Source organism: Siphateles boraxobius, unplaced genomic scaffold (assembly GCF_051911475.1).
Source record: "Siphateles boraxobius isolate OS27281-9 unplaced genomic scaffold, OSU_SipBor_1 29, whole genome shotgun sequence".
Lineage (NCBI taxonomy): Eukaryota > Metazoa > Chordata > Actinopteri > Cypriniformes > Leuciscidae > Siphateles > Siphateles boraxobius.
Genome location: NW_027508908.1, coordinates 20017830 through 20045534, shown reverse-complemented (window position 1 = coordinate 20045534; position 27705 = coordinate 20017830). Strand labels below are relative to the sequence as shown.

General features: G+C 43.2%; 1 protein-coding gene across 12 annotated transcripts in view; it reads right to left on the bottom strand.

Moving 5' to 3' along the window:
- Positions 1 to 27705, bottom strand: part of rims1b (regulating synaptic membrane exocytosis 1b) — a 114346-nt gene that overhangs the window by 20445 nt on the left and 66196 nt on the right. For 2 of the 12 annotated variants that reach the window (XM_077246720.1, XM_077246730.1), the window contains exons 14-21: positions 11394 to 11547; positions 10641 to 10754; positions 10026 to 10088; positions 7293 to 7382; positions 6569 to 6652; positions 6238 to 6351; positions 4955 to 5046; positions 4652 to 4690 (exon numbers count right to left, since the gene is read on the bottom strand). In XM_077246720.1, coding sequence (XP_077102835.1) covers positions 4652 to 4690; positions 4955 to 5046; positions 6238 to 6351; positions 6569 to 6652; positions 7293 to 7382; positions 10026 to 10088; positions 10641 to 10754; positions 11394 to 11547 — 750 coding nt within the window. Of the gene's footprint in view, positions 1 to 4651; positions 4691 to 4954; positions 5047 to 6237; positions 6352 to 6568; positions 6653 to 7292; positions 7383 to 7742; positions 7863 to 9595; positions 9674 to 10025; positions 10089 to 10640; positions 10755 to 11393; positions 11548 to 14308; positions 14366 to 27705 lie in introns of all 12 variants that reach the window. The other 10 variants (XM_077246725.1, XM_077246726.1, XM_077246718.1 and 7 more) reach the window with 9 other exon arrangements.

The window sequence follows — 27705 nt, the reverse complement described above, 5'->3', positions numbered from 1 at the left end:
AACTGCTAATTTCTTCACCGAAAAAAACAACAACCATCAGCAGTCAGTTCTCAGCTCCACACACACGCAGGAACTCAGACCAACCACATCCACAGCCAGAAATCTTCTCTCCTCCTTCTCTACACTCACTCAGACAGAAGTATCTAAACTTCTCCACTCCAGTCATCCTACCACCTGCCGAAAGCACGTTTGAATTTAGCAGTTGATCACGTGATAAACTGACCGTTCTAATTACACCGGTGTGATCGTACGCTCCAGGGACCAGCCTAGACTGATCACACCGGTGTGATCGTACGTGTGAAAGGGTTAAGCCATCTCTCCTACATTTTTACCAGCACTCACACACATTGGCCGCACTGCCATTTTCCCTACCGCATTCAAGCAGGCTCGGGTATGCCCACTGCTTTAAGAACCCACATTAAATACGTCACTTGTAGATAGTTACAGACCTGTCTCTCTCCTACCATTCAAAGCAAAAACACTTGAATGAGTTGTTTTCAACCAGGTATCATATTTCCTCTCACAGAATAACCAGCTGGACGTTACCCAATCTGGGTTCACCATCACATAGAGGGCACCAAATCACTCTCCAGAACATTTTCGTTCACTGTTCCTTGCTGGTGATCTCTCCGCCTTCATCCGGAATGCAGGATTCCTGACAACATTCAAAAGACAGCTGAAACTCATCTCTTCCGTGAGCACTTAACCTCATCATATATATATATTTTTAATTCAATGCTTTTATTTTACTTTAATCGCTCCCTATTCTAGCTTACTCTAAGCAATGTCTGAAACTTTGTATTTTGAGCACTTTTTGTATTTGTTTGCTTCTTCACAATGAATTGCTTGCAGCTGTATTCCTCATTTGTAAGTCGCTTTGGATAAAAGCGTATGCAAACTGAATAAATGTAAATGTAAATTCTCTGTGCTTTAGTTTTTCAGCGCGCTGTTAAAGTAAGAGTGCGTCCACAACAAGAATTACACATCAGACTAATACGGTCAAGTTCATGTGTGTATTCGAGTCCTTTTGTGCAGATGTAAGTTGTAAATTTACTTTTATGTTCTCTATATCTGATTAATCTCAAATGTAAGGTTGATCTGAGTTTAATAACCAGCTAGCAAAACGCTGCAGTTTACCGACTGTTCATTCATTTTTCATTTTTTGCTCAAATGCAATGTCCGACATTATTGACTATTATTGGGTTATTTGAGATGTTCATATTCCTTTTAGATGGGCTATTTCTTTTTACAAAATCATTGATGATAATAACGTAGCAGTTTTATTTTGTTCTAATTTTGTAACAGTAAAACTATGTTTCAGCGTATTAGACTTCGAAAACGCGCAGTGATGACTGTAATCACTTTCTTTCATGAAAAATAAAATTAAGTGCAAGATGTGCACCGCCAATATACATGCCATATATAAAGCATTATAATAAGAACAGGATTGTAATAGAATGTTGTAAATTCTCTGTGCTTTAGTTGCCCGTGTGTCAGCATGCTGTTAAGAGAAGAGCGCATCCAGAGTTTCCCTTTCAAACCATAGACAGTAAAAAACTAGCACGCTCAAGTTCACATGCACATTTGTGTCCTTTTGTGTAGATGCAAGTTGTAATGTTATGTTCCATATCGGTCAGTCACTACAACGTAGGTCATGACTGACCAATAGGAATTGCGCTAGAGAGGCCAATCTACTTCGAGTGAAACTAAACCAAGCCAATACATATTAGCGTGCAATCATTTGCATCAGCTGTGCGGCCTCGTTAGTGCTGGTATATAACGAACAGCTGCTGGATTGCACTTCAGTTTTTTGCTTCGGAGCCAATACTTCGATGCTGTCTTTGACTGTACAAGCCTTCTATGAGGACCGACTTTTCACTGCAGTGCGGATGTGTCGGTGCGACAGCATGAGCAGCCTTCTCTCTCTCTCTCTCTCTCTCTTCAGAGCAAATAAAAGCTATTCTAACGGCTGGTAAGGTGCGCCGCAGAGAGCGCTCAAAAGCTGTTTCCAATCCTCTCCAGAGGGTTGCTACGGGCAGTGATGCGGGTGACCTGAGGATTACCGTGAGCGCGCTTCCTTCGGGGAACCAACACCCTAGGAACCCTCACCCCTCTCATGCTCTGCAGCAAGTTGAGCTACCAGATGAACAGGCTGGACCATCCTCGAGGTGTGTACCAGTTGTTCATTTTGGTGCTCCCCGCGACGACCAGATGTCGATTGCTGCATCGGAGAGTGGGTCAGAAGTCTCTGCGGACGACGGCCTCATTCGAGTGTGCCAGAAGTGCCCGAGTCGGACCCGGAGATGATGGCCATGCTTTCCCGGGCCGCCAACAGGATCGGGCTCGAGTGGAAAAAAACACCGCATCCCGAGCCCTCGAGGGTGGATGATTGGTATCTCGGGTGGTGCGCGCTGGTTCTCAGCGACCCACCCCAGTGCCTTTCTTCCCGGAAGTGCACGAGGAGCTCACAGAGACATGGACGGCACCTTTTAGTGCCAGAAACCGTCTCGGTGGCCCCTCCTCCCTCACCTTCCTTGATGGCAGGGCAGCTAAGGGATACACGTGTATCCCGCTAGTGGAGCGGGCCGCTGCTGTGCCCTAACTACACTTGGCGCGAAGAACCGTGTCTTACTTCCCGTTTCTGTAGGTTCTTGTCGGACCTATTCACGCTCTGCGTTTGTACGTGGACAGAACTCAAAGTCTCAGGACCTCAGACCAGCTCTTTGCCTGTTACGGAGGCCAGCATAAGGGAAAGGCTGTCTCCAAGCAAGTCTTGTGGCGCCTAACTAACAGATATCTGTAGAGCTGCAGGCTGGGCGACACCTAACACGTTCGCTAGATATTATAGCCTACGTGTAGAGCCGGTCTCCTCCCGTGTTCTCACCCTAAACGGGTAGAAGCACCGAGAGGCCCGGCTCTGTCGGCTTGCTGCACCCTACTGTGCACCCTTATTGCTCCAGAGTGAAAAACCTGTCGAGTCCTCCAAAACCCCTCGGCCCGGAAACATGGCGGAGTGCCCGGTGCCAGGCCTTTATCCGCTGAATCCTTGAGAGCCGGATCTGGGCTAGGTTCCATATGTGTGACCCTACGGGGATCCCATATGTGTATATTCTCCACGGATGCTCCTATCGGAGGCCCGTGTCTTTCCCTTGGGCTAAGTCATCCATTATTTCGTATGCAGTACAACCTTCGGGTTAGTCCATGTGTATTTTCCACATAACTCTTTGAAGAAGTGGCTTCCACAGCGTTCTCCTTCCTAAACAGAAAGGGCACGCTTTACCAGTGTTATCCAATGTCTCACTGTATGGGTTATCACGGAACAACAGTGACGGGTACACTCTGTGTAAAGCCTCATCCTATCGTCCTTCCAGGCAAGCACGGGTAGAGGCTTGTACAGGGCGCTGGATGGGGTTCAGCGGCTGTGGCGCTTTGGTAGGGATTCCTATTGGTCAATCATGAGCTACGTTGTAGTGACTGACAGATAGGGAACGTCTCGGTTACATAATTATGGTAACCCTCGTTCCCTGAGGGAGGGAACGGAGACGTAGGTCCCGTCGCCACATCTGTTGCCACCCGCCGGGGCGGCCAGCTTGTCAGGTCGGCTCCTCAGCAAAAACTGAAGTGTAATCCAGCAGCTGCTCGTTATATACCAGCGCTAACGAGGCCGGCAGCTGATGCAAATGATTGCACGCCAATGTGTATTGGCTTGTTTTAGTTTCACTCGAAGTAGATTGGCCTCTCTAGTGAGATTCCTATTCCTACCTCAAGCAGGTATTCATTTTAGATGTTTCTTTTTTGATAATCATAATCTAGCAGTGTTGTTTTTTTCTAGTCATACGTTCGTGTTTTCATAGACATGTTTTCATGTCAACATTCATTTTCGTAATTGTCTTAAAATATTTTCATTTTCAAGAAGGACACGCCCCACTCCCCGAGTATTTTGAGACCTGTCAATGATCGAAATGAGAAATTATCCCTAATATAAACATGAACCACATGCTACACAGAACACAATAAAACTTGCAGACAGAAGAGACTACGGCCCGAGCGAACTTGAAACCGCAATCTAACACAAGACCAGAGTTCACAAGAATGAGTGAATGTTTATCCCATGCGCTCACGACAGAAGACAAACACAAGGAACATGAATGCCTGGACACTGACACAGAACCGAAACCAAACAAGACCAAAGTGCTGGGATCCGAACACCACGCTCCACACACAAAACAACTCCTATGGACAGGAGAGCGAAAACAATGACGAGACAGTAGGATTGTCAAACAAGAATAAACCGTAATGACAGAACCCTGACAGATATCTATTATTTGTTTTTATGTCACCCTAATCACCTGGTGGTGTCTTGCCTTGAAGTGGTATCTGCATTTTGGAACAGTGGTTTATAACTGGTACAAGCATATCATTAGATGGTTTGAAGCTAGTAAATCATCTTGACCAAGAACAAACCAGCTAAAGATGATCAGTCTGTTTTTGCAACAAAGTGGCTGGTTGACCAGCAAATAACCTATTTGGAAGAGCTACAATGGGGTTTGAATAAGAAATATACAGTGGAGTAAAAACTAATATTGTTCAGTTCTTCTAGACAAGCAAGTGATCAATTTTAGGGCAAAATGCAGAGAATGGAATGAGATACCTGAGTTAGGTTTCTCCTCAGGTTTACTGTTGACATGTTCTTCATGAAGATGGGGTTGAAGGCATGAGAAATGGCATGAGAAGAGACAGAAAGGAGTAAGGTAGAAAGATCAACATGCGTGATCTTGTGGAGCACATGAAAAAGGCTACGGACAGAGGAGTCATGAAATTATCTGGCATTTATAAAGGCACTGGGATAGATTCATGGGTTTGGGCTGTGATTTTTAATGGTAATAGCATTTCAGATTACTGCTGTCTGATTTTGTGAGTATTTAGAGGGAGAGAGAGAGAGTGAATTGCTTACCTTGCTCTATACTGCTGCTCTTTGCAGGGAGTTGTGGCAGTTGTCTGCCTCTGCGCCCTAATGACGTGGTCCCAGCTGGGGAATAAAGTTCTCTGGAAAGAGAGATTTTTGTCAAAGAAAAAAACATGTTACAATGTTATTTAAAGGTTACATTTCATTGTAATATACTATGTAGTTATGGAGAAACAAGAAAACATTTGAAGGAGAAATTATTATATTTATTGTTAAATAAATTATTTACACACTTAATTACACTGTGTAATTAGTTACACACTTATAACTGTGTCCACTTTTTGTGTCAAAATGTTTTTAAAAGGCTGGAATACACTACAAAACTTTAAAAATCTAAACAGGTTAAAAAAAATTATCATTATATACTTTGTCGACTTGGTTTCAGTGAAAAAAAATCGGCATCATACACTATGACTAAAGATTACACACTACCAGACATTCAAATCATTCCAAACTCAACAAACTCACACAGAAACATGTGCCTCGTTGCTAAAAGGTGCATGACAAATGATAACAATATGTTTTTTAAAAATATCAAACATGTTTCATTACTAGATGGAATAAGGATCTGAAGTAAAAAAAAACAATTGTGCGTATCATACACTACATGATTTTTTTAAGAAATCTGTCAACTCTGACTGCCTAGTATCTGCAGACTAGTTATGACTTTCAGCAACTACTGTAGCATCAACTCTGTATTGCTACAGAGCCAATAAAATGGACATGGTGATGGAAAAAAATATGAGATAGGATGAAAAAATATATTTTGCATTTACAGAGTTTCACATGAAGTTTTCCTTCATGTCCCTTTAGGGGCTCCGTATATTCCAGCCTTAATTTAAAATGATGTTCATTTGCATTAGATGAAAGCAGTTTTATTCAAAGAGTGGGATTGTAGCCGTCACGCTAAGAATGACCAGTGCACACATTATCTCCATAACCCCTCCCATTATTAGACACTTTTATTGTGTAAAATTGTAATTGTGTGTTACAAATACATCTGTGAAAAGTGTATTTATATATTGACCGACTGTTTTTGCTGGTAGATGTTCGAATCAAGTTCAAGTACAATGTTGTATCGGCCAACAAAACAAAATAACAAATAATCACCTAGTGCAACTTTGAGATTTAATGTTATCAGTTAAAAAAATTCTAATTTATGGTGATAACATTTCTAAGAAAGAGATTTTGTATTACTAAGACATAACAATAAACAGCATTGCACAAACTAAAGCAAACAAATCAAGTTCTGAGGGGCTCCCAGCATGCACCTGTCAGCTCGCGGAGAGTTAGGGCAGGAACCCCCTGAGCTGGTCTGGCCAAAGGGCATGAGGGGAGGCTCTCTCCTCCTCCTGCTGCCCCTCAGGATAGAGGTGGGCTGGAGTCTAAACACAGCCACCGCAAAGAAGGTCAAGGGCAAAAAAAAAAAAAAAAAAAAAAATGTAATGAGATAATCAGACATGCAAAAAAAAACAACTAAAAAACTAAAAGGGTAAACCAACTATAAAAAAAAGTAAAACTAGTGAAAAAACTGAAATAGATTTACACACACACAAAGATAAATGATAAAGATATGTTCTGAGGTTTATTATGAGATCTTACCTGTCACCATCAATCGTTTTCCTGTTAGCTATCTGAGAGCTTGGCCTATCCAAATTGACAGAATGCCTTTGAGATGGAAAATGACTGATCCATAAAACAAACAGAAAAAACAAAAACAAAAGGAGGAATGTAATAGCTAAAGGTATCATGGAGGTATGATGGATCTCTGATTTAACCAAAACAGTTAAAGGCTGAGATTGCAGAACAGACTCCTCAACTACACTACCGTTTAAACGTTTGGTGTCAGTAAGGTTTTTAAATCATTAGTCTGTTATCCTCACCTAATTGCATTTATTTAATAAAAGATAAGGTAAAACAGTAATATTGTCAAATATTATTACAATTTAAAGTAACTTTAATTAAATATATTTAAAAATTTGATGGTAAAGCTGTGATTGTAAAGGTGAATTTTCACCAACCATTACTCCAGTCTTCAATGTCACATACTCCTTCAGAAATCATTCTAAAATCCTGATTTGGTGCTCATATTGACTTATATTATTATTATTATTATGTATAAATGTAAAAGCCTTCATTGTCACTTTCAATTAAAATTTAATGTGTTTTTGCTGAATAAAAGTATTAATAAAACAATAATAATAATAAAATCTTACTGACCCCAAGATTTTAAAGCGTTACACAGACACTATGTCCTGGCACAGTTTGGGTGTGGAGTAAGAATAGTATACTCGTAGGTACTGGATTCCCCTTTGTTTTCACATACCTTTCTCTTTCAGGTGAGTGGAAGTTTGACTCTGGTCTTAAACAAGTCGTACTGGCACTTCTTACTCTGTCTAATGAAGGCTGAAGATCACTGCAAAGAAAGAAAGAAAGAAAGAAAGAAAGAAAGAAAGAAAGAAAGAAAGAAAGAAAGAAAGAAAGAAAGAAAGAAAGAAAGAAAGAAAGAAAGAAAGAAAGAAAGAAAGAAAGAAAGAAAGAAAGAAAGAAAGAAAGAAAGAAAGAAAGAAAGAAAGAAAGAAAGAAAGAAAGAAACAAATTAGTATCATACAGAAAAGCCATATGACTAATATTACTATTATAATAGTTGCTTGTTGCCAATATTTCTCAGGCATAAATACTGAAATATTTTCCATTTCTCATTACTACTCCTCACTACCTATTGATTGTACAGTTATCTTGTTTGGATTTAGTCAGCTGAGCACTATTCCCTTACCCAGAGCTGACCTCATCTGTGAACCTGAGAACACGCTGTGGAATGGCACTAAGAGGGATAACTCCATCCCTCTCTGTTCGCCGTGGCGGTTTGTTCTTTAAGCATGCAGGGAGGGTAGAGCTTAACATAGGAAGAAATGAAGAAATAAACAAAAGCATGCATAACAGCCACAAAAAGAAAGTAAAAAATCTATGAAACTGAAGTAAAAGAAGAGAGAGGCTTGGTGGCTTTTTGTATGCGAACATCACAAGAAGGGAAATTACTGATGCTCTCAGTTTAATATACACAATATGGACAGACGTATTGGAACACACCTCTTAATTATCAGACTCAGTGCCACAAGTGTGTAAAATCAAGCACCTAGACATGTAGTCAACACCTACAAACATTTGTGGGGGAAAATGGTCATTCTGAAGAGCTCAAGCATTGTTCACCTGTGATAGGATGCCACGTTTGCAGTCAATTTGTGGAATATCATCTCTGCTGGATATTTCACAGTCAACTGAAAGTGATAGGCTATTATTCAAAAGTGGAAGCTATAGGAACTAAAAACCACGGAATCCACATAGGAAAACCACGTAAAGTCACAGAGCGTTGTCACCTAGTGTTGAGCCGCATGGTGTGTAAAAGTCACCAACAGCTGATTCCATAGCCGAAGTGTTCCAAACTTCCACTGGCATTAATATCAGCACAAAAAATTGTGTGAAAGGAGCTTTGTGGAATTGGTTTCCATGGCCGAGCAGCTACAGGCAAGCCTCACATCACCAAGTACAATGCCAAGTGTTGGATGGAGTGGTGCAGGAGTATGCTACTTGGCTGACTGCCAACTGTTAAATGTAGTTGAGGAGGGATAATGGTACAGGGCTGTTTTTCAGGGGTTGGCCCCTTACTTCTAGTGAAGGGAAATCTTAATTGTTCAGCATACTAAGACATTTTGGACAATGGCATGTTTCCAACTTTGTGAGAACAGTTTGGGGAAAGCTCTTTTCTATTCCAGCATGATTGTGCCCTAGTGCACAATGCAAGGTCCATGGTTGGCAAGGTCCATGGTTTGTTAAGGAAGAACTTGATTGGCCCACACAGAGCCTTGATCTCAATCCCCTCAATCACCTTTGGGAATGAACTGGAATGGATATTGCGAGCCCAGTATTCTGGTCCAACACCTGACCTCACAAATGCTCTACCGGATGAATGGTTAAAATTCCCACAAGAACACTCCAAAATCTTGTGGAATGCCTTCCAAGAAGACTGGAAGCTGTTACAGCTCCATATTAATGTCTGTATTTAGAAAGTTATGTTATTACAGCCCCAGTTGGTGTAATGGTCAGGTGTCCCAATACTTTTGTCCATATAGTGTATGACCTATCGGTGTGATGGGGTTGTCAACGTCAGTGTACAATGTTATATTTATACATGATATGAAAATATTGTAATTCGTGAAATATTGTAATTCTTTGTCTTTAGTCAATTTAAAATTGTGATTTATCTTCTGCTCACTTGATTCTCATTAATCTTCACTGGCCCTTGACTTTACCTAGAAATGTATAGATAACTCAACTTTTTTTCCCCTTAAAAATCTTTCTACAAAGACAATTAATAATATACATACAGTTACTTTTAAAGGAAAACATTGTTAACTACAGTACAGAGGTGAACGGTTGTATGAGACACCCTTGAGAGTACGGCACAATGAAAGGGATGAAGAACAATGTATGTAATGACTAAAACAGCACACAAATCACACTAAACAGAGGTACATTTCACATTATCACAAGGGTCTGGAAAGCTTCAATAACAGAATTGGAATATGCTCAAGCACAACATTGATACTCGGTTAGTTTCAACCAGCTTACCTGTAAATATCTTTATGTATACCATTCACTAACAATGGCATCTTTGGGGGAAGTGTGTTACAGTGCCTAGCTAATTTCCTAAGTTAATTAGCACAAACAAGCAGGCATCAAAAAGAGCAAAAAATAATGAAAATGATTACTCAAGCAAACACACAAAAATGTTTAAATTGTTTAACATGGTAGGCATAGAAAATAAAATTCTTAAAAGTTAAATGAACTCAAAGATTCTTGAATTAGGCACACAATAAATATGTATTGCAGTAAATCCTCATTTGGTTGATTATATGTCTTTGTCAGATGATTTTTATGCTCTAAAATTGTCAAGAAATAAGTATCAAATGGAACATAGAAATGCAAGGGATTCTAAGATACAGGTAACTCAGGGTGGCAGCTTACAGTGAGGGTTTGATTCACAGCTCTGGATTTTTACCTGTTTGTATGCAGGCACTCAGCACTCCCACCTCGGATTGATCTGTGCACCTCCAGGACCTCGCTGAGGTTGCCATGGTGATGGTGAAACATTGATAATTTGACAACCAAACATAAAAGAAAAGTAAGAGGATGGTGAGGAAAAAAGAAAAGAAAAAAAAGAAAATGTGTAGAAAATAATAGATGTATTTAGCAATATTTGTACTATTATTAATGGGAATGAACTAAAAACTATGGCTGTTAGTCATTTTAGTAGTATTAGTATTTAGTAAAGTAATAGCATAAAACATTTTGTTGACAATATGAAAATCAAGTCAAACTCCATTTCTAAAACATCAACTGTTCTTGATGCTACTTATCATTAATAGTAAAAAGATCCAGGTGTGAATACAATTATCCAGTTCAATATAGCCAAAGCATTCAAATAATAAAACTGCACAAATCAATGTAGAGAGCTGAGTTACAATGTTTTCCACACACACACACACACACACACACACACACACACACACACACACACACACACACACACACACACACACACACACACACACACACACACACACACACACACACACACACACACACACACACACACACACTAAAATAGTGATACCTGTCCTCTGAATATTCATAGTCCGAATCTCCGGAGCGATGTTCCTGGTGGGAGTCATGGTAACGAGAGGGAGAGCAGGAATGATGATGGTTTTTGTGGATCTCATCCAGACTCCTGAAGAGAGGATGAAGGGTGATGAGTCGTACAGCACACATAAATCATCCTCTAGTCTAGAGGGCAAGACACTGTACACAGCAATATCACCTCCAGCATAATATTCTTACAAAATTACATTTAAGAAAGCAAGTATGAACGGTGCATGAATCTGTGTCTGTATAAAAACACTGAACACTGTAAACATGTTTTCATTACTACAACATTTGTTTCCAACCATTTTATTTAATGTAATTACTTAATTATAAAATATAATAATTGATAAATAATACAGGTAGGCTTTACAGTGATAACAGGAAAATAATGATTCAATGATGCAAACGGAATTCAATTCTGCTGTAAAGCAGCTGTAAAAAGATAATAGTAAACAGTCATTATTCAGTTAAAATCAGTTCAGTGTTGTTTCATGTCGGTTCAGTAACTGTAAAGTACATCAATTATGAAATGAGTTGAATTCAGCTATATAAAAAAACTCTGCAGAAAACAGTGATGTCATCATCCAGCTAAATTGAGTTCTCATCCAATGGTTTCTGTGCACTCAAATCAGCAATATTGATGAATAAGTGACCCCAGTTAGTGGTCAATCAGGTTGAATTTATTAAACATGTAAATATGTGGTATCCAATTGATGTGGCTCACCTCTGCATAGGGACATGTGCAGGTCGTGACCGGGCTCTACATTGGTCTTCTCTGTGCGGGGATACGGACCGCGAGCGATGCTGTATGGCCGCCTGCCTCTCAGGTACGGTCAGTGTGCTTGACCTCTCTCTATCTCTGGAGTTCCTCTCTGCTGCTTTAATACATATACATTTTGTGTCACAAACTTGTTCCAGTTAAAACCATACACCTTTTTGGAGGGACATCAGAGTGACAATAACACACCCACATTCACATTTCTAAAACTACTACAACAATTCATGCCAAAGGATTGCGCTGAGGTACCAGCACAACTGTTACTGCTCTACACATGCTAGAAAGAAAACAAGCACAAAAAAGGCACTATATGATTGTACTTTTACAAATGTTTATCTGATTTTGGTACCTTAAATGTGTTTATTTTCATAATCAATTGGTTTCATGTATTACATCTATGTTATCCAAGGCAGAGTTAAAGGGTTAGTTCACCCAAAAATGAAAATTAAGTCATTAATTACTCACCCCCATGCTGTACCAACCCCGTAAGACCTTCGTTCATCTTCGGAACACAAATGAAGATATTTTTGATTAAATCTGAGAGGTGGATCACTGCTACATAGGCTGCCTGAGGGAATGAAACTTGACGGCCCAGAAAGTCATTAAAGAACATGTTTAAATATTCCATGTGCCTACAGTGGCTCAACTATAAGTTTATCAAGCGACTGAATACTTTTTTTCCGAAAAAAAAAACATAAATAACGACTTTATTCGACTATTCCTTTTCTTCCTTGTGGGCCTGAGACGAGAGTTCAAGAGATTTCCACGACGCATGCGCGAGAACTGAGAAGAGGACGTTGTTCTTCTAATACTTCTTGTTAGAACTGAAGTTCTCGCGCATGCGTCGTGGAAATCTCTTGAACTCTCGTCTCAGGCCCACAAGGAAGAAAAGGAATAGTCGAATAAAGTAAACTTGATAAACTTATAGTTGAGCCACTGTAGGCACATGGAATATTTAAACATGTTCTTTAATGACTTTCTGGGCCGTCAAGTTTCATTCCCTCAGGCAGCCTATGTAGCAGTGATCCACCTCTCAGATTTAATCAAAAATATCTTCATTTGTGTTCCGAAGATGAACGAAGGCCTTACGGGGTTGGTACAGCATGGGGGTGAGTAATTAATGACTTAATTTTCATTTTTGGGTGAACTAACCCTTTACTATACGTGTTGCATGAGATTTGTGATTTTAAAAAATGTATTGTGATGGTAACAATATGATATGGGAGGCAAATTTAAATGCTTTTCATTCCCTCACAAAACTTTTGTGTTCTCACAAATATCTTTACAATCACCATGTCTCTTTAGTGGCTTCATAAACATTTTCCTCTATCTTTGTTTTTATGTATTTCTTGACATTAAAAACCGGCAAAAAAAAATTAGAGATGCATTAAGGCTTGGTGCCCAACGGTACCCAAGTCAAGCAAATAACACAGTTTCAATGTTATAAATTAATATTCCAGAATACAACTGTAAACAACTAAAGATAATGCTACAGTACAGTACAACTGATGAAGGATTTGCTGGTTAAAAACACAGAGATTAGAGCTTTAATTAGGCTAACCCAATCCATCAAATCATGATGTGAAACAGTATTAATGTATCATTTCTGTATAATTTTCACTGAAACATACAGATTCCACAACTACAGTTCACTTATGAAAATATCTGTGAAGTGAATGTATTTGAGCACAATTTAACACGTAGAACTGGAAAAGCAGATGGAGTTGTCAAGAATTGATGCTCTTTGTAAGAGAAATCTGACTTTTACATTTCTAACTTGCAGTTACATTAAAATGTAGATTTGGGAAGGAAATTAATATTCTCCCAATCAAAGTTGAAAGAAAATTAGAATAACGCTAAATTAAGCACTGAGCGCTAGAATTCATGACTCATGCATCTGATAAAATGTGATTGCTCATCAAAGCACTAACACTGAACAAGTATAGTTTTTTTCAATTAATAAATATAATATAAATGGAAAGCACTCAAATATCTGCACTGTAGACATAAGCATGTAAATAAACATTGCACTAAATATTACTGCATAGATAATTAACGTAAATGTCAAAAAAGTATCATGATCAACTACTCAATATTGAAATTGACTATTAAATTATACTGGTGCAACTCTATAGCATAAAACGAAATACAGTGTTTACTGCAGGTCTGACAACTTGCAGTACTCATGTGTTAAAAATATGCATGGAACATAGTATAAAACATAAAATTTTAAATATCAGCCACAGCATATTCTTTTTTTATGCTCTAAACTCTATAGCAAGCTTTTCTACAGGCATGCAACAGAGATAACATCCATTGTCATAAGACCCATATTAATCCTGTTACATGCTGTAATACAATCTTATATTCACTTTTACCCTTTTGCTAATCCAGCTTGACAACACAATTAAACAGGTCTTATGAAGGTAATAAAAGTGTGTTTTTATAGAGAGGGATTGACTTACAGAGTCATTCCTCCACAGTGTCCATGCACAATTAATGTGAGGTACTTCTGTGGTTCAAATTAACACTATAGTTCAGCCCAGCATAGGAGGAGAGAGACCGTATTCTGTTCTTCAAAAACTAACACAACCTTCTCTTATAATCCATTATTCTATTATAAAACAGCAATTTGTAACAAACTTTTTCATCTTATGCTTTTATCTGTGCCAATTAAGAATCATATTTATTTGTATATCAACTAATAGGCTTCTATACAAATAAAAGGCTTGGAGGAAATTTAAAAACAGCTGTATTTTCTACAATACACCTCTGCAGTAATAATACATGACATTAGCTTTCTCTCTCAACCTGTGCTGAGTTTCTACTCTCTGAAAAGAGTAAGCATTGCCCCCACCCACCTGAGGACACTACTGTTATACCATCATCATAATCTGTTTCAATGATGCGATGAGATCCTGAGACACACACGCAGACACACATACACAGCATACATTTCAACTGCTGAACATAAAAACAACATGTATTATAATTGCATTATAACCTGCATTCAAAGCTAATCAATTTTACCTTATTTTACTTTATAGTGTAAAACAATAGATTTAAAGTTTTTTGTTGTTGTTGTTGTAGCAATTTAGCAGTTTTAAAGTGCCCCTATTGTGCTATTTTAAAAGTTACTCATTTTGTTTTGAAAGACTCCTACTATCGTTTTTCATGAATCCAAGATCAAAAAACACAAACTTTCTCATAATATACATATCAGAAACATTTATTTTCTCACAGTGTCTGAAACGCTATGAGGATTTAGTCTCTCTAAACCCCTCCTTTTACAGAGAGCCTACTCAGCTCTGATTGGTCCGATGGCTCAGTCTGTTGTGATTGGTCCTAAGCTTACAGTGTGTCAAAACTTCCATTACCATATCTGAATATCAGCTCTGAAGTCTTCCTTAGCTCTTGTATGAACAGTAATACAGTACGATTATGCCGGTTTTACCGTATCAATTTGAGTAAAGTGGATTTGCTTTCACAGCACAGAAAACGTCTCAGATTACGACTGTAACCTATGTTCCCTGAGAATAGGGAAGGAGACACTGCGTCAGAACGCTATGGGGAACGCCTCCACGTGAACCGCTGTCTGAAACGCTTATCTAATCACGGCAATCCTGTTGGCCGGCGACAGCCTAAGACATCATCACTAGTGCGACCCGGAAGTATATAAGGGGAGCCTGGAGAAAATGTCAAAAACTTCGTCTGAGACTGTTCAGCAGGCATCCCCGAGGCATGCGAAAAGACACAGTGTCTCATTCCCTGTTCTCAGGGAAGATAGGTTACATTCGTAACCTGAGACTTTCCCTTTCGAAAGAGAACTCGCATGGCGTCAGGATCTACACAGTGCTTCAAAGCGATGTGGAGGCTTGACACTTTGAAAGGGACGCTAATAGGGGAGCGCCCCCAGCTCTAGGGCTGATCTAACAGGGAGGCCTCGTGAGAGTCCTTCGACCTTCCGACCAGACTTAGGGAGCTAAGTATTCATACAGAACGATCTTGAGATAGATTCTGGAACACTATACTCAAAATCTGATAAGTATTGACCAAGCTCTGGTCTAGGTTTTGCCTTTGCAATGCTAAGCATCCAACTTGTTCGGAATCCACCTTCAAGGGGATCTGTCACGGCCTAACTACTTGATAGCGGGACAGGTGTTCAAGTCAGGTGCTCTCACAAACATCTCTGTGGGCCTGGTTACACTTATTTCACATTGCCAACAGGCAGTGTACTCAGCAAAAATTGCTATCGACCCTTTAAAGCAAGGGGAGTACAATCTTACGCTACCGGATTATCGAGGAGGCCTACAGCTTCGAATTTCATGGACGTCAGCCCAGGCAGTGCTTCTGACTGAAGTTCAGAGCTATAATCTCAAGGACTCTCTAAAGTGAGAGGAGAACTGCTGCTCTAGTATAAGGTGGCTATCAACACTATCAATGCATGACTTTGTAGTTCTATCTGGAGCTTGACAGAGCGGTGGTCTCAGTAGAATAACTCCTGATAGGGAGGAAGCCATCTCACACAAAAAAAAAAATGTCTATTAGATGCTCGGATGAACGATGGCCTCACTAGAGAATTTTCCATACAGCCAACCTGAATGCTACATAGTTATATAAGCCTGGCGACTCTAACATAAGAGCAGGCCTATGGGAAGGGTATGCATGGCCTATTTGGGAACTTCAGGGCCCTTATTTCACCATCCTATGAGAACCATATTTAACACCCCCTTAATACTTACTAACAACTCACGTAAAGGAGAAGACCTACAGAGCTCAACCTGCTGCCCATAGAGCGATAGCCTAAACGACATTCACAAAATGGAGGCCTATCACCAAAAGAGCAAAAAAGAGCGCACTTACTACCAAACCCGGCGCCAGAACAACATAAGGATTCCAAATTGAAGGAATAACTCATAATAGGCCAGCATCAGGCTGATGCAAGAAGCGCTTGGGGTGAGAGATTTAAATGCTTCAAATCTGTCAGCAGATCAGCCTGGTATGCTTGCAACACCGTCATTGTGTGCAAGGCATCACCATCCAGACCCGCCACCGCGTATGCCCTGCCATTTAAGCGTGCTGTCATATTTTAGTGGCTTAAGAGGCAGGGCCGGAGCACTCAGTGTCGATGCCTCTCCAGCCGTGAGATAGTTTGCGAACATCTCGTCAATTGGGGCATCGACACATCCCCGTGTTCGCCCATCCCCTCAACAACAGCGTATTTCGCTGATGGCGATGAATGCGCACTGAAGCGCGTTCCATAACACTCAACAGCTTAACATATGCAGTGCAGGGTTGCTGTGAGGGTTTGGGTTGTATATCCTCTTCACCCTCATCAGCCATCTCCTGCTCTCTTGGGCTGGTTGTTTTTATACACAGCAGAGCATTCGCTGCTGGATAAGAGGATGTTAGGGACAACACATCCTCATCCTGCAGCTCACTCTCGCGAGTCTCTGAAGGGTGTGAGATATTAACAACTCTCTCAACCTCCTCAGCAAGCTCCCTCTGAAAAAAACACGATTCCAGTCTCTGCTCTGCCTTAGTGCGAGCGGGACCTGAATCGCCTGGTACAGATGTCTGTCCCTCTTCCCTCGAGAAGACAGCAGACGAGAGTGGAGTTTTCTCAAGGGAAAAAACTCACAGTGGCACAAGTAGATCCCTTAGGAACTGATTGTGTATGCTCTGAGCCCAAACAATAAACACACAAGTTGTGTGTCATCAAGTATCAATATCTTAGACACGGATGCATACACTTCCTGAAGCATTTTTCACAAGCCATGATTACCTTTTTGAAGTTTTCAGGTTAAAGTGTACAAACAAAACAGTCACTGAAGACGAAAAAGCTGTTGACATGTTCTCCAGGCTCCCCTTATATACTTCCGGGTCACACTAGTGATGATGTCATAGGCTGTCGCCGGCCAATAGGATTTCCATGATTAGATAAGCTTATCAGACACCATTCCCCATAGCGTTCTGACACAGTGCGAGTTCCCTTTCGAAAGGGAACAGCAAATTCTCGATATGTTGACAAAACGAAATAAACTCTTCCAGACCTCAGCTACAACTACTCTAGTGTTTGAGGGTGGGTATTGTTCGCAGGCAGCTAATGACGACCATAGGCTGGCATTATGCAAACTTGTTACAAACCTAGGTAGGTACGAGCAGGAATTAAGACTAGACTTATTTACCACTTGTTACAGGCAGTTCGGAATTTATTTTTTTCTTTTGAGAGACAATATCGACTCGGTTACTAACGTAACCTCGGTTCCCTGAGAGGAGGGAACGAGTATTGCGTAAGTAGCTTACGCTATGGGAAAACTCCTTTTCTCGAGAATACTGAAGTCTTTATGTAAAACACATTGCAGATGCACAGCTGACAGCAATGAACGAAGGAAGCTTGGTCATTGGCTGTGCTGCGGCAACTTGCTCGAACCAATGACGGGGCGACTCTGAATGCGCGACCAATGAGCGCGCTTCGCGCCCGCCAGAGCCCGTCAAGATGGGCGTGGCCAAGAGATATTTATTGGGCGCCCCGTCATTGAAGCGAACTAACCAAGCACAAGCACGGCAGCTTACGCAATACTCGTTCCCTCCTCTCAGGGAACCGAGGTTACGTTAGTAACCGAGTCGTTCCGTTTCGAGAAGTCTCTCCTATTGCGTAAGTAGCTTACGCTATGGGAACACCATGCAAAACGCCGTGCATGCTGAACTTCGCCTTATGATAGCCAGAGGCAGGTGCCTGAGCTGAAAAGCAAAGTTATCATCCAACAAGCCGGCAGAGGCGAGCTTTATATGTGGGAAAAAATACAGAGCGGCTATTAGGCGCTCAGTGTGAAACAAGCACATACATAATCTAGATACGAACTTGTAGTTCAACTAGCATCATGCTGATAGTACATTGGAATGCAATGTCGGGACCTGTAGGTTGTAGAACCTGATAAATGTGGACGGTGAGGCCCAGCCTGCCGCCGCACAAATATCCTCGATCGGTATCCCGCTCGACCATGCCCAGGAAGAAGCCACACTCCTGGTGGAGTGTGCTTTGACTCCCCAGGGGCATTGAAGTCCCTTAGCTTCATAAGCCAGTGCTATAGCCTCAAATATCCAGTGAGAGATTCTCTGCTTTGAAACCGTGGAACCTTTCGTACGGCCGCCAAAGCATACAAACAGTTGTTCTGTCTGTCTGAATAGGGCAGAACGCTCCAAATACACTCTGAGAGCCCTAACGGGGCAGAGTAGAATAGCGTCGTGTTCGTCTGCTGGAGACGAAAGCGCAGTTAGGGAGATAACCTGTGCTCTGAAGGGAGTGGTGAGCACTTTAGGAATATACCCGTGTTTCGGTCTAAGGACGACCCTGCAGTCGTTAGGTCCGAATTCTAGGCAGGCAGCGCTTGTCGAAAGCGCGTGCAGGTCGCCCACTCTCTTGACCGAGGCGAGTGCCAGCAAGAGCGCAGTCTTAAGCGAGAGCTGTTTAAGGTGCACGGTTCGGAGTGGTTCGAACGGGGGCCCCTTAAGAGCGTCTAGGACAGTAGCTAGGTCCCAGATCGGCACTGAGGGGGGGCGTGAAGGGTTCATCCTCCTAGCGCCCCTTAGGAAACGAATAATTAGGTCGTTTCTTCCCAATGGACGTTCCATTACAGGGTCGTGTGACGCTGTGATGGCCGCCACATATACTTTGAGCGTGGAGGGGGTGCGGCCCGCCTCCAGAAGCCCTTGTAGAAAAGCGAGTACGTTCGTAATCTCGCATGTTTCAGGGTTCAGGCCCTTGGCATTACACCAGTCACTGAACACTTTCCATTTCTGAGCATATAAGCGTCTCGTGGAGGGCGCCCGCGCCTCAGCGATGGTTTTTAGTGCTCCGCTCGTGAGGTTCCTGGGAACCCGTTGAGGGGCCATGCATGAAGGGCCCACAGATCGGGGCGGGGATGAAACATCATCCCGCTGGCCTGACTGAGGAGGTCTGGCCTCAGTGGAATCGGCCGTGGTGCAGATTGCATTTGCATCAGATCTGTAAACCATGTTTGGTTCTTCCAGAGTGGGGCTATCAGAAGCACTGTGTTTTGCTCCTTTTTGACCCGACTGATGACCTGTGGCAGCATCGCGATCGGGGGAAAGGCATATAAGGGGCGGCTCGGCCAGCTCTGGGCGAGTGCGTCCGTGCTTTTCGTGAAAAAAAGAGAGCAGTGCGCGTTCTCCTTGGAGGCGAAGAGGTCGATCTACGCTTTGCCAAAGGTTTTCCATAACCACTGAATCGTCAGCGGGTTGAGAGCCCATTCTCCTGGGAGAATCTTGTCTCTGGATAGCATGTCTGCCCCCTGGTTCAGGGCGCCTGGCACATGCGCTGCTCTCAGCGAGCGCAAGTTGTGCTGGGACCATAAAATGAGTCTCCTGGCCATTGAATGCATGGAGCTCGACCTGAATCCACCCTGGCGATTTATGTACGACACTACCGTCATGTTGTCCGTTCGGACCAGGACGTGTTCATTTTTTTAGATGTGGAAGCAGGGCTCTGAGAGCCAAAGCAACCGCTTTCATCTCCAGACAGTTTATGTGTAGGCGCTTTTCCGGGTTTGACCAAAAGCCGGAGACAGGCCTGCCCTCGTAAAGTGCCCCCCAACCTATTTTGGAGGCATCTGTCGTTATCATCTTTCTCCTTGTGTTCACACCCAGACTCACGCCTGACTGGTACCAGTCGGCGGCTTTCCAGTGCGTCAGGGCTTTTATACAGCCGTGGTTCGCTCTGATTAAAAGTTGGCCCGAACGCCACGCGTGAGTAGGGACGCGGCTCTTGAGCCAGCGTTGGAGAGGGCGCATATGCAACAATCCTAGCTGGAGTACGGCCGATGCTGAGGCCATGAGACCGAGCATCCTCTGAAACCGCTTGACGGGGGCTCTGATGAGAGACGCGCTGTCATTTGCATCGAGTCTAGAACTATTCCCAGGAAAGAAATCCTCTGGCTGGTAGATAGTATGCTTTTTGCAAAATTGATTCTTAGACCCAGGCATTCTAAATGGCTGATAATCCAAGATCTGTGTGTTATAAACTGACTCTCTGATTGTGCTAGGACCAGCCAATCGTCGAGATAGTTCAGTATTCGCACTCCCCTTCGTCTCAAGGGGGAAAGTGCTGCATCCATACATTTCGTGAATGTACGGGGAGCCAGGGACAGGCCGAACGGAAGTACTGTGTACTGGTAAGACTGTCCCTCGAAAGCGAATCTCAGAAACGGCCTGTGATGAGGCGCTATTGGAATGTGAAAGTAAGCATCTTTCAGATCCACTGAGAGAAACCAATCTCCTGGGCATACTTGCGCGAGGATATGCTTGGTTGTTAACATTCTGAATGAGCGAATCATTAGTGCTTTGCTCAGGTGTCTGAGATCTAGGATGGGGCGGAGACCGCCATCCTTTTTCGGGACGAGAAAATAGCGGCTGTAAAAACCTTCCTCGCTCATAGAGGGGGGAACAGTTTCCACAGCGCCCTTTTCTATTAGTTTGCGCACCTCGGTGCGTAGAACATGTGAACACTCCTTTCTCACTTTCGTCTCGACCACAGTCGGCATATCTGGAATGTTTTCCCATGCCGCTGCGTGTACAGATATGGGCTGAATACAGGCTAGGGGCGGGCCGCTGTGACGTAGGGACCCGGCCAGCGAATCGCCTGAGCTCGTAGCTCTCAGAGGCGCGGGCGCGCGCTGAGCAGCTGAGTGAATGGGCGCGTGTGTGATTACAACAGCGCGCGCCGTGTCTGTAAAACTCGCAACCTGAGCTGGGGTTGTGTTTGACACTGTAAGGACAGTGTTTATAAGTGGGGGTGCATAAACAGTGGTAGGCACACTCGTCACTTTTATAATGTTTCCCGCTTTTACTGGGGGTGAATTTATAACTGTGTGAACAGTGCTTGTGTGTAGTGGTGCGTACATGACCGTAGGCACGTGATCTACATTCATGGGGCCCGCAGCCTGAGCTGGGAATGAATTTGGCACTGTTTTGACAGTATCTGGGAATGCACACTTTGTGGACATGTGAACCCTTAGTGACACAGGCAGAAAAAGACTCTTTTTGTGTTTTCTGAACGTCGCCGTAAAAACGGCGTTTGTTTGCAGGTGAGCGAGCTCTTTGACTGGCCCATTGACTGCTGTATGGACATATCCAGCCGCCTGTAAGGGGACTGGGTAATGTTTGAGCTTTTGCAGAGAGAGTGGTCCGGCTTTTGCGAGACACCCACTCTCTCTTCTCATTCCTGTGGCTAGGACGGCTTTCGAGGCTCAGGGTTCAGCACAATCTTGGGCCGAGGACCCCGTCGCTCAGACGGCGGCTTGTGGTTGTGAGAGCGCGAGCGGCGTCGAGTGTCAGTCTGAGGCGCGGGCTGAGAGGCGGTGGGAGCTGTTCTAGCCCGCTGCGGCTGTAGCGGTCTCTGTCTGCTCTGCGATGAGCTGGAGCGCTTGGGCAGGAAATGGCGCATAGCTTGTGAAGCATTCTGGGCCTCAGTGAAGCGTTCGGCGAAACCCTTAACCGCCGGTCCAAACAGCCCGCTGGTGGAGATAGGCGCGTCGAGAAATGGCGCCTTATCCGCGTCCTTCATCTCCGTCAGAGTTAACCACAGATGGCGCTCGAGAACAGTCAAATTAGCCATGGCACGGCCAATAGACTGGGCGGTGGCCTTCGTGGCTCGCAGAGCTATATCAGTTGCGCTGCGTAGGTCCCTGAAGGCTTCGGGGCCAGACTCGTCCATAGAGCGGAGAAGTTTGGCGTTGGAACACTTGAAGTACCGCCATTGAGTGAAGCGCTGATGCAGCTTGGCCGGCGGCAGCGTAGGCGCGACCGGCGAGAGCAGAAGTAGTGCGGCAGGGCTTCGAGGGGTGGGAAGCTTTGGCTTTCCATCCGGTGGTGGAGGGCGGGCAGAGATGATTGGCCACGGCCTCCTCGAGGGGCGGTGTTCCCTCGTAGCCTCTTTCCTTCGCGCCGTCCACAGAGGAGAGCGAAGAAGAAAAAGAAGGCTTTAAGCGCGCAGAGTGGGGGGCTTTCCACGACTTGGTGAGTTCATCGTGACCTTCCGGGAAGAAGGGAGAAGGCCTTTGCCGAGGGGCCTGCTGGCGCCCCTGCAGAAACCACTCATCCAATTGTAACAAACTTGGCTTACAACTTAAGTAAACCAGTAGTCACTTAAGAGTTCATGGCACACACAAGGCATGAATGAATAAAGGGAAAAACTGTATCAATGCTTGAAATCAGACAAAGAAAGACATAAACAGATTACCCAACAAAGTATATTGATAACACAGCAATCAAATCAAGAAAAATAACACTTATCCCAAAGTCCTTGATCAAATAGTCCATGTGTGAGGAGTATTGTCCGGGTTTATGAATCCTTAGTCCTTGCGCCCCCTAAATGAACCACAAATATCCAGCAAAAACGATAATAATCCTCCAAATGTGATGCACAGGCAAAAATACCAAAAACAACCCAAGTCTTCTCTTTAACCTCGATGGGTCATCAATCCATAAATGTCCCCCAAGGAGAAGGCTAAAAAAGCACCCATATCTTTGGTTCAAAACAGGTATATCTCCCTTCCTCTCCCCAAATGGCTTCCTCTTATAAGGTGCCCTCCTATCAAAATAAAAGTCCATTTTGCCAACTACAGGATGTTTCTACACCAAACATAAAGGTCCCACATACAAAAGACAAAACTTCAACTAGGGCCTGAAATCACTTAAATCATACCTTTACTTATTTTACAATGCTTTATTCACCTTCACATTTATAAAACAAAGTATTACTAAAATAGTGTATTTTTCTTAGCCCTAATATAGAAGTGTCACAGAGTTAAAAGGGTTTTAAATTAACAACGTTTACTGTCTCTTCTTTGTTATTTGGATGAATCCATCTGACTCTGTAATTCACTGGGCCAAGCTTCGTCCTCACCCTCGCTGGCCCTGACCATCGTGGGGCTAATTTAGAAGAGAAATACTCAGAAGCTTTAGAAACAGGATGGGCCCTCACCCAGACCAGGTCTCCCACCTGGAATTGTGTATCTCTCCGGTGGGTATTATAGTACCTGGCTTGTCTAAGTTGAGCCTTCCTCACAGATTGTTTAACTTCTTCAGCGAGGTGATGTTGTCTTTCTATTATTGAGTACGAAGATTGAGAGGGGTTTGGTGAAAACTGAACCAGTCTCTCAAGAGGTCCTTGAAGTTGTCTTCCCAGAGTGAGCTCCGCAGGCGTCCTTTTAGTAGATTCATGTCTGGCATTATTTATTGCAAATCGAAACTCTGCCAGCCACATGTCCCACTCTCGGTGGTTCTCTCCCACATTAGAAGCCATCATGGTCATCAAGGTCCTGTTCACTCTTTCAGTGAGGTTGGTCTGTGGGTGGTAACTGGTAGTTAATTTTTGAGTTACTCCCCAGTTTCTGCACAAATCAACCAAGAGCTGGCTGAGGAATTGTGGGCCTCGATCTGATAGGATGTACTTCGGGACACCCCAACGAGTGAAGATGTCGTCCTTTAAGATTCGACATATGCGTGGAGTCTTACTGTCTCTCAAAGGAAAAAGCTCAACCCATTTAGTAAAGTAGTCCACCACTACCAAAAGAAAGATATTGCCCATTTTACTTTTAGGGAACGGTCCCATGAGGTCAACACCAAGCATGTGACCAGGCTCATTCACCTCAGTCGATTGGAGGAAACCCAAAGGTTTTGAATTGGAAGGCTTGTATTGCTGACACACAACACACTCTTTAACATGTTGCCACACATCCTTTCTGACTTCGGGCCACCATGCCACCTCCAAAATGTTCAAAAGGGTCTTCATCTTCCCGAGATGAGCTCCTAAAGGATTGTTGTGAAAGTAGTCGATGAAAGGGAGGACAAGGGATTTTGGCACCACCAGCTGTTATTTGGCACCACCAGCGTACGGTATAACTCTGTATAACACGCCCTGCTGAATATCCCATCTTATCCGATCAATTTGTTCATTCTTCACTTCTACTTTACCCATCAACTCCTTTACCTGCTCATCTTGGTCTTGAGCTTCTGCTATCTCAGCCAGAGAGGATGGCAACTCAAAGTTCCATGAGAAGGTTCTCTTTGCTACACAGGCAGCCACAATTGCTTGATCTTGGATTGACCTAGATAGGGCATCAGGTACCACGTTCATTCTACCTTTCCTATACTGAACTTGGAATTGGAATCGTTGTAGCCTCAGGGTCCATCTGGTGAGTCTGGATGTGGTCTTTGGAGCGTTAAAGGCCCACGTCAATGCTGCATGATCCGTGTAAACTACAAAGGGTACCCCCTCCAGGTAGTGGTGCCATTTTTCTACTGCCCAAACAACAGTTAGGCACTCTTTCTCCGAGGTTGAATAATTTAGTTCGGCTCCCCTTAGACTTCTCGAAGCATAAGCGATAACAAATTCTTCATTATCAATCTTTTGCGTGAGTACTGCTCCAAGTCCGATGGCACTGGCATCAGTTTGTACTTGAAATGAATGAAGAAAATTTGGTTGGGCCAGCACAGGGGCTTGTTGTAGGGCTACTTTCAGACTCTCCACACTCTGCTGACATTCTTTGGTCCAAGCCCAGGAAACATTTTTCCGCTGCAAATGATACAAGGGGGCAGCAAGCTCAGCAAAATGAGAAATGAACTTGTGGTACCATCCTATCAGGCCTACAAACCTCTTTAAGGAAAGAAGATCATGAGGTATAGGATAGTTGGAAATAGCAGCTGTCTTTTCCGGATCCACTTCCAACCCTTTTCCTGAGACTACATGGCCCAAGAATTTTAGCTCAGTCTTGAGAAAATGGCATTTCTTCAAATTCAAGGTCAAATTGGCCCTTTGAAGTCTACAAAGGACCGCTTCAAGATCCTGAAGATGCTGCTGTTCAGACGGAGAGTATACAATAATATCATCGATGTATACAAAACAGATGCTGCCTCTCAACCCCTCCAATACCCTCTCCATGAGACGCTGGAAAGAAGCTCCTGCATTTTTCAGACCAAACGGCATTGTCAAAAAATGATATAGGCCAAAGGGGGTGACAAAAGCAGTTTTTTCCTGGCTACTCTTCTCCATTTCCACCTGCCAGTACCCTGATTTCAAATCCAGCGTGCTGAAATATTTTGCTCCATGCATGGATTCTAGAATATCATGGATGAGGGGCATTGGATAAGCATCTTGAGGTGTTTTAGCATTTAAACGCCTATAGACAACACAGAACCGTAGGCTTTGATCAGGTTTAGGCACCAGTACCACTGGGGATGCCCAAGGAGATTGTGAACGCTCAATAATGCCATCTTGGAGCATCCTTTCAATCTCTTCCCGAATTATATCCTTCTTTAGAGGTGAGACTCGATAGGCTTTGCACCTAACTGGGAGGTCATCTGTGGTTATGATCTGGTGGGTGGTTAGGTTTGTCTTCCCCAGCTTGTTGGAACAGACAGAAGGCCATGCATGCAACAGCTGTTGTATTACCTGAGGATAGCTCTGTATCAGATCATCCTTCAATGAAGATTCCACCACCGTTACTGACTCAGGTACTCCAGCCTCTAATGGCAGTGCCATAAACACATTGATAACCTGTTCCTCCTGCTGGCTCCATAATTCTTCCCCAAGGGGCTGGCAGAGAAAAGGAAACACAGTCATCCGTCCATTGATACACAGTTCATAACTATGTTCTCCCACATGTAAACGTACTCCCGTTTGACTTAAAAAATCCAGGCCTAATATAAGGGGAAAAGCAAGCTGTTGGTCTGCCATCACATAAGTGTCAACTGTCCACATCATTCCATGCCACTCGTAGGTCACATGGACTCTGCCTTCTGAGGTTTGGGCCTTCCCATCCGCTAGCATGAAAGTCCTGTTGAAATGTTTCCTCAGTTGCTCACCTGGCTTAGCCAACACTTCCCACAGCTGTCTCTGCATTAAAGTGAATGTGGAACCAGTGTCTAGGATAGCTTCCACTAGCTTGCCCCGAATTCCCAAAACCGCTCGCAGCAACGGAGGGGTGGTAGCCTGCACTAAAGCTAGATGTTGAGTTGGTCCAGACAGGGGTTTGGAGACATTGACATGACGGGCTGTTGGATTCTTTTTCCCTTTTTCATTAGCTTTTATCTGATTTATTTTGGCCCAATAGTCTCTTTTGGAATTGAGGTCTCTTTCCACCAATGACCCAACCTTGACCAATTGCTCCACTGTATGCACAGCACCCCTTAAGCTTCCTGTCAGAGAAGGGTTACAGTTATTTAGGATTCTTCTCACCACTTCTTCCTCAGGAAGATCAGTCTTCCACTTTAAGCATAATGCCCTGTAGTCATAAGCAAAATCTCTGATGCATTGATCGGGACCCTGGATCATAGCTTTAAGTTGTTCCTCTACCTCCGTGAGATAGTCAGTGGGAAGGAATGCTCCCAAAAAGGCTCCTTTAAACTCGTCCCAGTTATGGATCTTATTTCTTTCTGCCAGCCATCAACTCCTGGAAGGTCCAGAGAGAACAGCATTTAGGGTGGCTACAAGTTCGATGTCTGACAAGTGTCTGAGTGTCAAAAAATTTTCACATCGCTCCACAAACTCCACTACATCACTGGTTTCTCTGGTTTCTCCAAAACTAGGGAATTCTAAATGAATTGGGGGTTTGGGATAGGAAGCAGTTGGTATAGTTGAATGCATTCTCTCACTGTTTGAAGTGGCAGCCCCAAAGGAAAAACGGGTCATTGGAGTGCTGGTTTTCCTAATACGGTCAACTTCCTTTCGCCACTTTTCATCCCTTCTTTGAAGACAGTCTATAACTCCATTTTCTAGCTTAGCCAAAGATCTTTGCATGAAATTTTCAATGTCATCGAGCCGTTGATTCACCACATCTCTGAACACAGCTTCACGGTTCACGGCACTCTCACAGGATGTTCGAAGACCATCTTTCAAGGTTTTCATTTCAGCACGTAATTCTTGGACTGATTGAGAGAGATCTGATATTACTAAATCTGTTCCTCCAATCTCATTTCTTAACGGATTTACAACAGGCTGAGCCTCATCATCACTCTCTTCAGCTTGGCTGTCAATATACATTTCCCCCAACAGTGAGCTTATCTCTATTACAGATCCTGGATTCCTGTATACATTTCCAGGTGGAGCAGGATTGAAAGGAAGGGACTCTGCTACACCCACATCATCTACTGGAATTAACTCTGCCTCTGAATTAGAATTACCAGTTTCCATTGTAAGTATAAAACACTGTTTGACCAAAATGGGAAATAACAAATC